This window comes from Agelaius tricolor, unplaced genomic scaffold (genome assembly GCF_023055355.1).
Source record: "Agelaius tricolor isolate 1412-34295 unplaced genomic scaffold, bAgeTri1.0.p SCAF_45, whole genome shotgun sequence".
Taxonomy (NCBI): domain Eukaryota; kingdom Metazoa; phylum Chordata; class Aves; order Passeriformes; family Icteridae; genus Agelaius; species Agelaius tricolor.
In genome coordinates this window covers 3267405-3276678 of record NW_027269305.1, presented here as the reverse complement: position 1 = coordinate 3276678, position 9274 = coordinate 3267405, and the positions used below count along the sequence as shown (strand labels likewise).

The following is a 9274-nucleotide window of genomic DNA, read 5'->3' as shown; positions in this document are numbered from 1 at the left end:
AACTTTTCAGAGCATTGTTCTAGTCTTTGAGTTTAAAATACAGAATATTGATTTCTGGCACAGTCTTGAGCAGTGGGGCTATCATTATGCACAGGATTCAAAATCCTTGCCATATGCAGTGTCTCCCTGTGCTGTTGCTGAAACTCCCTGGAACATATCTGGCTCAGCTTTGTGTGCTCCCAAGGGCAGGTTTGTAGGAGAAGGTGTGACACACATTGCAGGGGCTCTCAGACTACAAAGCACACACTGTTTCAAATGTTGTTGGTAGTTCTTTATTCTGTGTTTATACTGCTACTTAACCATAACAGGAGCAGAGTAGGGCCAGCACTTACCAACACCTGCGGTGTGAAGTAGCACTTCTGCAAAACAGCTGCTGCCTTGCTGCAGCTGCTGGATTGAGGGTGACCTCCTGCACTGGGGTCAGTGGTGCTTCAAAGGCACTATTTACACCCAGCCTGCTGCTGAAGGTTTCTGCAGTCACAGTTTCTCAAATGGTGGAATTCTGTCCAAGGCTGGACCTGGAGCCTGTTTTAAAATGGTGGAGCAGGGGCAGGTGAGCCCTGCTCTGCCTTCCAGGGTCAGGGTGGCCTTGGCTGTGCCTTCATGTCCTGGGCTGACAGAGGGAACACATGTCCTATTAAGTGTGTGTCCCATGGAGCACAAGTCCTGTGAGGAGCGGCTGAGGGAGCTGGGGTTGTTAAGCCTGGAGAAAAGGAGGCTCAGGGGGGACTTTATCACTCCCTGGAACCACCTGAAAGGAGGCTGCAGCCGGGGGGGGGGTCGGCCTCTTCCCCCAGGCAACCAGCGACAGGACAAGAGGAAATGGCCTAAAGCTGCACCAGGAAACGTTTAGGTTGGATATTAGAAGGAATTTCTTCACATAAATGATGATTAGATATTGGGATGGGCTGCCCAGGGAGGTGGTGCAGTCACCGTCCCTGAAGGTGTTTAAGGAAAGGCTGCACGCGGTGCTCAGTGCCATGGTCTATGGACACGGTGGTGTTCAGTCAGGTTGGACTCCATGACTCAGAGGTGCTTTTCCCACCGAACGGATTCTGTGCAAGGAGGATCATCGCCATGCAGCGAGCCCCAGCTGTCTGCAGACGCCGGGTGTGCGCTTAGCACAGCTCAGCTCAGCTCAGCTCAGCTCAGCTCAGCTCAGTACAGCACAGCGCACGGAGGGTCCCTGCGCAGCCCGGGAACGCGGGCCGTGCTTCCCCGGGGAGCGCAGTCCCCGTGTCCCTGGGCCGCGCGTCCCGTCCCGCCCCGCCGCCAGGAGGCGCCGTCCCACCGCAGCGAGGCGCTCCCGCAGGCCGCGGCCTCGCGCCACGCGGAAGCGGAAGCGGCGGCGGCGCACGCGGGGTGGTGCGTCCCGGCGGCCGCGGGTGAGGCGGGCGGGGGGTCCCGTCCGGGCAGCGGGAGCGAGGGACGGGCGGCCGGGCTCCGCCTGCCGGGGGACGCGCAGGAGCCGGCGGCGGGGGGTGCGGGTGGACCCTGGCGTCGGCGAGGGGCGCTTTTCCCGTTGCCGTCTTCCTGGGGTGTCCCCCCGCCGCCCGGGCTCCGCCCGCCGGGGGCAGCTGCCGGCGGTGGCCGCTGGCCCCGGTGTGAGTCGCAGTGTTGTTATCCAGCCTTGTCACGCGGAGCCTGCTTGGCGCTGCCGGCAGGGAGAGGCGGTGGGGCTTCGGGCTTTTAAATAAAAGGGGCGCTTTTCTCTCGTTGCAGACACTTTCCAGGTCTTCCTTCCGGAGAACGTGAGATCCGCCTCGGCGCCAGCCTGCTGGGGTTCACTGGTTGTTAAGTAGATTTGGGAGCGGTGTGACATCGCGCCGCCAGTCCCTTCCCTCCTGAGAAAGGGTAGCTGCTTTCTGAGCAATCACATACCAACCTCATGTATTCCTAAGACTGTCATCAGCTTCTAGTTTTCTATTCAGAGGCCTTACAGAGATTTAATTACTTATAGGCTCTAGTGGTTGTAAAGTAATTTAAGATGTTTGTACCACTCGGTTGTAATTATCTAATTCACTCTTGTGTTAAGAAACATCGTTTTAACTTGGGAATGGTTAAATCGCCAAAGAATTAAATTATTTATGGATAAGGGCTATTTTATTTGACTACTGTTGGCCTGCAACTTAAACTTGCATCTTTTATTTTTTTATCCTATGCTTTTTCTTTGTTATGGCTGCTGCAACAATAGTTCATGATACATCAGAAGCTGTAGAGCTCTGTGCTCCCTGTGGGTTATACCTTAAACCCATTACAAAAATGACCATCAGTGTGGCACTTCCTCAGCTGAAGCAACCGGGAAAATCCATTTCGAACTGGGAAGTGATGGAAAGATTGAAGGGGATGGTGCAAACTCATCAGTTTTCCACTCTGCGGATTTCTAAAAGCACAATGGATTTCATTAGGTTTGAAGGAGAGGTCGAGAACAAAAGTTTGGTTAAATCTTTTCTGGCGTGCCTTGATGGCAAAACAATAAAGCTGAGCGGCTTCTCTGACATTTTGAAAGTGCGTGCTGCAGAGTACAAGATTGACTTTCCTACCAGACATGACTGGGACTCATTTTTCCGAGATGCAAAAGATATGAACGAAACCTTGCCTGGGGAAAGGCCAGACACCATTCACCTGGAGGGTTTGCCTTGTAAGTGGTTTGCAGCAAAGGAGACTGGCTCGGAAAAGCCAAGTGAAGAAGTCCTTATAAAAGTTTTCCAGAAATTTGGAGAAATCCGTAATGTGGACATACCCATGCTGGACCCTTACAGAGAAGAGATGACTGGCAGGAATTTTCACACTTTCAGCTTTGGAGGCCATTTAAACTTTGAGGCCTATGTCCAGTACCGGGAGTATGCGGGATTCATCGAGGCCATGAATGCCCTGCGAGGGATGAAGCTGATGTACAAGGGCGATGATGGCAAAGCTGTGGCTTGCAATATAAAGGTGAGAGCCTGCAGCCTTTTGTGTGGGAGCCCACATGAAGGACTGAGTACAGCTAAATGTTATTTCCATAGTGCTTGAAACCTTTACACCACAGTGATGGCAACAGGTGACATTGACAGCATTAATGTAGCTTCATGGGACGGACATAATACAGTTTTCAAAGGAAAATGTTGGTAGAAAAATGTGCTGTTAGATTATGTAACTAAAGTGAGCGGGGTTTTGCTTTTTTCCTTAACAAGATGGTTCTAGAAGTGAGAACTGCTGATGGAAGAATCAAGTTTATGAACACAATTTTCTAAATTGCTTTAGAAAAGAATATGTGTTTATAAATTGTGATTTCACTTAAAATTACAGTTCAGAACAAGTTCAGACAAATTTCACCAGAAGATTGACTGTAAAGTGCATTCTTTTATGTGTTCAGTGCAGAGAGACTTTTTGGGAGAGAATTTCAGCCTCTGTATTTGGTCCCTGCATTGATAGCTGGGTCTACCAGTCGAAGGTCAGAACTAAAAGGCTTAGTAGCACGTGGCCTGTCTGGTCTGGGAAATACACAGTTAATCGGCAGTGTACCTGATATACAGGAAGACACCACAAAAATTTAAATTATAATTTTCATTTGTAGCATAGCTTCCTGCGAATTTCCTATGCTTATTTCATAATATTTACATACAGAGTTTTCCAGAGGTAATCTTCTGTAACTGCATTGTCTTAGAAATTACAGCTGTGACAGGAGGGATCAAGGCAGTCTGTTAAGATGTAGTGTCTCTGAAAGCACGGCCTCAAGAAAACTTACTCTGTTTGGGGGTAGTCTGTGCATTTACATAGGAGTTGAGTGAATTGTTTGGAGATGTATTTTGGTATGCTCAGTAGTCACAGGGAGTGTATTTCAGAAGAAAAAATCTTGAGTATTCCTTTGTGCAATGTGGAACATGCAGATATTTATTCAAATTGTAGTTTAGTCAGTGTAAGTAGAATACTGCAATCTTTTATCTTGTTATCAAAGCTTGTCAGTTGTGGGATAGAAACTGTGCCTTGACCTCGTGAAACTCAACCTGTCATTTACATGCAGGGGAGGATCAGGGTTCCCAAATTTAGTATGGCTGTGCAAGAAGAGTCGTGCCTTCCTGGCAGCTGCCCTGTCAGGACAGCAGCTCTCTGTCATACAAGGTCACCACACCTTGTCTGTTTGTACCTATTTGTCCTCTCAGTCTGTTAGTGAAACATCATTTTGCATAAAGCCTTAGTAGATTAAACTGCAGAGGCTCTGCTCCTTGTTCTCTGCCCCACGGTTCAATGACCATGGGTCTGTGGAAATGAGTTATAGATCCCTGCCTGCCTGCACTCAGAATTGGAGATTAGGACGCCAGGGCTGTCATGTCTGGTGGTGTCCTGTTCCAGCACACAGCTGGACATGACCAAGGTGTGTTCATATATCCTGGAAGCTGAGTGCCTCTGAAGTCTCATTTTTCAGATGTGTGTGTCTTTCTTTTCTTTCCGTTCCCACGACTTGGGATCTTCTGCCCAATGTACCTCAATTTGAGAATCATTGTTTTAGAAGTGGTGCAGAGGCTTGAACCAGGTGCTGAATGCTGCAGAACTGTGTCTTCTGCTGAAGTTAAGGATCACAGATTTAGACAGAAAGGAAGGCTTTATTTAAACCTATTTCTACATAGTGCTGTACAGTCCCTAACAGCTTGTATTAATTAAGAGTTCTGTATGTGCCCATTCTGACACATTGAAATCTTGGGACAGACAGAGCCTCAGCCACACTGGGGTTTATTTTTGGTTGTGAGACAAAGAAGTGGTATCTGATTTTGCTACATGTGTGCACACATTTAGTACCCAATTACCTGATTAGAATAGGTAGTGCTTTCTCTGGGCACATAGAGAAGTTTTCTTTGTTTTGAAGAACGTTTTACACATCTGATTGTACTTATACCAAGGTCTAAGTTAAAATTGTCAGGTTGTAATTTTGCTTTTTTTTTCTGTTTTCTTAAAACTGTTTTCAATTGTATCATGTACAGGTTTCTTTTGACTCAACAAAACACCTCAGTGATGCATCGATTAAGAAGCGTCAACTTGAAAGGCAAAAGCTTCAAGAGCTTGAAAAGCAGAGAGAAGAACAAAAACGTAAAGAGAAAGAAGCTGAGGAAAAACAGAAAGAAGAAGAAAGGTATTTACCGCTTATCGTTCAGTTATAGTTTTAACAATCAGATGTGAGAAAACTGCTCCTTCATATCATCATCAGAACATAGAAAGTTAAAAAACACAAGTTGTCTCTAGCTAAAATGAAGCACTTAAAGCTGAGTATGGTTTAGTTTACCACTTATGCTTATGTTCAGTTCAAAACGTTAAATCTGCAAAGTACTCAATTTCCTAAAAGTCTTGTCTTTAGACGCCTAGTTTCAGAGACCCTTGGCCTTTAGCAGAAGCTGCCTAATCACAGAAATAAAACCCACCACCACTGCACACATTCATTGGCTTGGTATTCTTGTAGCTGTGATAATTCTCTGCCCAGCTGCCTCATGCATTGTTATTATCTCTGGTAAAAGTTTAAAAAACAATTCTTTGCTGTAGCAATTTTTTTTCTTTGAATTCCAACTTATTAAAAATAGATAGAATATGACTGTTTGCTGTCACAAGTAAGGGTTAAAATATTCAGTTTTCTATTTTGTTCTTCATCAACATGACTTATTTAGAAACAAATTTACTTGAAGCGTAAAATGTATTGAACATACAGTAGGAGTTTGAAATTGTGCTTTTCCTAGGTAAGGCAAAAATATTTCTCTTTTTAGGAAGCAGAGAGAGCTTGAAGAATATGAGAGAGAGAGAAAAAGAGAAGAGAAGTTGCGCAAGAGAGAACAGAAACAGAAAGATCGTGAAGTTCGACGGAACAAAAAGCAACTTGAAAAGCTTCAAGCTGAAGAACAGAGAAAACTTCAAGAGAAGATAAAGCTAGAAGAAAGGAAGCTCCTGTTAGCTCAGAGAAACCTTCAGTCCATTAGACTAATTGCAGAACTGCTAAGCAGAGCAAAGGTAATCTAAATACTTATTTCAGAAGCTAATGAAGAATCCAGCAGAACAATGCCCTTAGCTGGCTTGAGAGGAGGTGGGGAGCACTGTTCATTAAACACAAGGTATACTACCTCTGCAGCTGCTATTCCTTAGACCAAAATTTCAGAAAAGCACAATGGAACAGTATTTCTCTATTGGTAAGATATGCACTTGTAGGTAAATGGAAGGTGAGCTTGAACCTATAGTCCTGAATAGCATTTTTTGTCTGTAAATTAATTGTTAGGTTTTTTTAAGTCCAGTAGAAGAATGTGTGAGCATGATGAAGTGAGCTAACCACAGAGGAGATGCAAGACTCCTTTTCTAATTCTGGTTTAGATGCTGTTTCCCATCTGCCTCCTAGCAATTCTGTTCACTGTTCTTTGCAGTTTCAGAGATTTAACTTTCATTAGTCAGTGTTTGAAATGCACAGAATGTTTCTTCTGTAGGACAAGGACTGTCAGCAAAGGTTTCAGATGTTAGATCCTCTCTAACAGTATTGTTATTTTTTTCACTGACACACTGAAGCTTAAGACTTGGATGAAGCTGTATTAGGGTGTACTGAATGTGAAATCTTTTCTGTAGAAACAAAGAGCTGTGTGGAAAAGCACAGTTTTTTTCTTGATGCCAGTGCACTTCAGGAGTGTTTTTGAACTCACAGATCAGTTACATACTGGAAGAAGGGAGAAATGCCTTTTGCAGGCCTTTTAACTTTGTAGCTGTGGAATAGAAGGGTTATCTGATGAAGCAGAGAGTGTGTTTCTTTCATTTAGAGAATTCTGAGGTTTATACTAAGCCCTTGACTAGGTCAGAATAGAAAAAGGTTTGAATCTTTTCCAGTATCATGAGTTTTTAAAGTGATTGACAACATGGCAATCAGTTTCTACATAATAATTGTCCATTTAATTAATTGCTGGTTTTGTGGACTTGTTGTAAAGTCATCTATGAGCCACAGATGGCAATCATCTAAAAGAAGTAATTTTCAATAAAATTTAAAATATTTTCAATTTGACTGAATTTTGAAATTTTAAATTTTACTGAAACCTTCAAGTTTTGCACTCTGATAAATGTACTCCAATAGTGCATTTTGTTATATTGAGGAGCCACGAAGACAAAACTTCTCTTCAAGAACTGTGGACAAATAATGTTTCAACTTACATCAGTTCTGGATTAGTGGGTTTTGTTGGTTGGTTGGTTTTGATTTTTTTTTTCCCCTTTAAAAAGGGAACACCATTTTATTTTGGGATGGTTCTGTTGGTTAGATTTTATTTTCTTGCCACATTGATGCCTTTGTGTTATGTTGTAACTTGGAAACAGGAGGAGGTATTTTTTGTTTACTCTTCCCTTTGAACTGTCTTTCAGGCAGTAAAGCTTTTGGAGCAAGAACAGAATGAAGATAAGATTTGTCTTCAACAGCTAGAGGAGAGACGGAGGCTCCAGGAGGCTGAGCTTAAACGTGTGGAAGAGGAAAAAGAGAGAGCACTGGGGTTGCAGAGAAAAGAAAAGGAACTGAGGGAGAAGCTACTGAACAATCTTCTGAGCAAGAAAATGGATGCGGTTAATCAAAACAGAGAAGAAACCGAAGCATCTCAGGCTGACGTGCTGATAAGCCCTAGTGCTGTTCCCCACACTGTGTCATCCAGCTGCATCACTTCTACCTCAGGACAGGCTGTTGTTACAGCCAAACTGGCTCCTGGCTCTCAAATAGAAGTAGCATCCCCTGAAAGCGTAAACACTCAATGCAAGTACTTAAATGGCAACATTCATGACAAAGTTCGTGTCAAAGAAGGTCAGAATCTTCATACTACAAACTCTGAGAGGTGTTCTGACAAAAAGGGTTCAGGGGTACTTTCATGTGTTCCCGCTGATAACCAGGACCAGAAAAGCCTCTCTAGCTATGACCAGAGCACTTGCAAGAAGGACTTGCCCTGTGAGCAGGACAAACGTGGAACAGAGCCAAGGAGAAGAAAGAGCCATTCATGTAGCAGCATAAACAGTGATGAGAGCAAGGGTAGACGGGAGAGCAGCAGGCACAGAAGAGATGTGAGCTCCCGGGATGAGAAGCATAGGAAGGACAGGAGGTATTACAGACACTCCAGCAGAAGTTACAGCCCTCGCCGGAGCCGCAGCCCTCGGCGAAGGAGCGCGAGCCCCAGACGCTCCCGCTACAGAAGAACGCGCAGTAGGGAGCGCAGGCGGGACCGGAGGGAAAGGAGTCGGAGTCGCAGAAGCGTCAGCAGGAGACGAAGGCACCGGAGGTGATCACTCAGTAAGCAAAGGAGTACTTTGAGTGGGTAGTGGGGGCCTTGGCTCCTTTGAAAGGCTCTGGTAGGACAAAAGGGCCACAGAATTGGACACCAGACCTCATCGGTGTGACTGCTATAGAAAACACAATTGTTTCAACCAATTCTAAGCTTGCATCTAGTCCTTGAAATCAAAAAAAGAGATGCCTGATTTTTTGACTTTCCTTCCTTTGTTGTCTCTTTCTAGGTTTCTGCCACAATGTAGGTATAATCACTTGTGCTTGTGCTGAAGTTCCTAAAGTGCTAAAAGCCAACCTGTTTTCTTCAGTTTCAGTTTTCTAAACCTTAATTTTAGTGTATTTGGTTTTAATCACCTAATTTGGCTTAAGAAATACATGGGTGCCAGCTGTAGGAACTTCAGAGGTGACAAGCTATTACATACAGATTTGATTTAAAGTGTTTCCTGGTGCGTTCAATGAAATCACGTTTAACAAAGTAGAGTTTTTATTGATTGACATGGATAGCAGGACTTTCATATTTTTTCTTAAAACAGACGATAACGTTATGCAGGATACCTTTTAAACTGCTTTGATTCCTTCATATGTCTGTATGATGCCAAGCTTTGTGGCCCACATTATTCTGGCGTGTAATGCCTTTGTATAATACTTTCTGTGTAAGAGAGGCACACCTGGTGTAGGAAGTAACAAGCAGTGGTAAAATGGTTGAAAGTTGTTCTGGTATTTTGTTGATATATTTGGCTTTGTAATTTCAGGTGGCATAGGGCCACTTGAAACATTTTTTCAGGTACATAAAGAGCTAAACATTGTCTTGAAAAAGGGGCCTTCTTGCTAAATTATTTTTACTTGTGTTGTTGAAAAGTAAGGCTGCAGTGTCTCTTGTTAAATCTGTTCAAGAATACTTTTGCTTTTAAAATGCAGCTCAGGAATATTAAAAGCTATAATGTTACAGTGAAAGAGTTTATTTTGCATTTTTATGGTAAAATTAAAAAGAAAACTGTTTCCAGTGAACTGAAGTTGCTGTTT

The 9274-nt window shown here is 43.9% G+C and overlaps 1 protein-coding gene across 4 annotated transcripts; it reads left to right on the top strand.

Annotated features, from left to right (window-relative positions):
• Nucleotides 1-1325: 1325 nt before the first annotated feature.
• On the top strand, nt 1326-9264 carry AKAP17A (A-kinase anchoring protein 17A). Of its 4 annotated transcripts, none has more exons than XM_071455171.1 (5): nt 1326-1385; nt 1723-2937; nt 4962-5110; nt 5733-5973; nt 7351-9264. In XM_071455171.1, exons 2-5 carry the CDS (start codon nt 2176-2178, stop codon nt 8248-8250), a joined length of 2052 nt encoding a protein of 683 aa, XP_071311272.1. In that variant the 5' UTR covers nt 1326-1385; nt 1723-2175; the 3' UTR covers nt 8251-9264. The 4 variants fall into 4 exon arrangements, with proteins under 4 accessions (XP_071311272.1, XP_071311273.1, XP_071311274.1 ...); XM_071455172.1 differs by lacking the exon at nt 1326-1385 and adding an exon at nt 1402-1604; XM_071455173.1 differs by lacking the exon at nt 1326-1385 and having other exon boundaries at nt 1402-1854; nt 2195-2937.
• The last annotated feature ends 10 nt before the right edge of the window (nt 9265-9274 follow it).

Coding starts and splice junctions, on each gene's coding strand:
- AKAP17A (XM_071455171.1), top strand. CDS start 2,176: ATGGCTGCTGCAACAATAGTTCATGATACATCAGAAGCTGTAGAGCTC. Junction 2,938..4,961: donor CTGTGGCTTGCAATATAAAG/GTGAGAGCCTGC, acceptor TATCATGTACAG/GTTTCTTTTGACTCAACAAA. Junction 5,974..7,350: donor AACTGCTAAGCAGAGCAAAG/GTAATCTAAATA, acceptor ACTGTCTTTCAG/GCAGTAAAGCTTTTGGAGCA.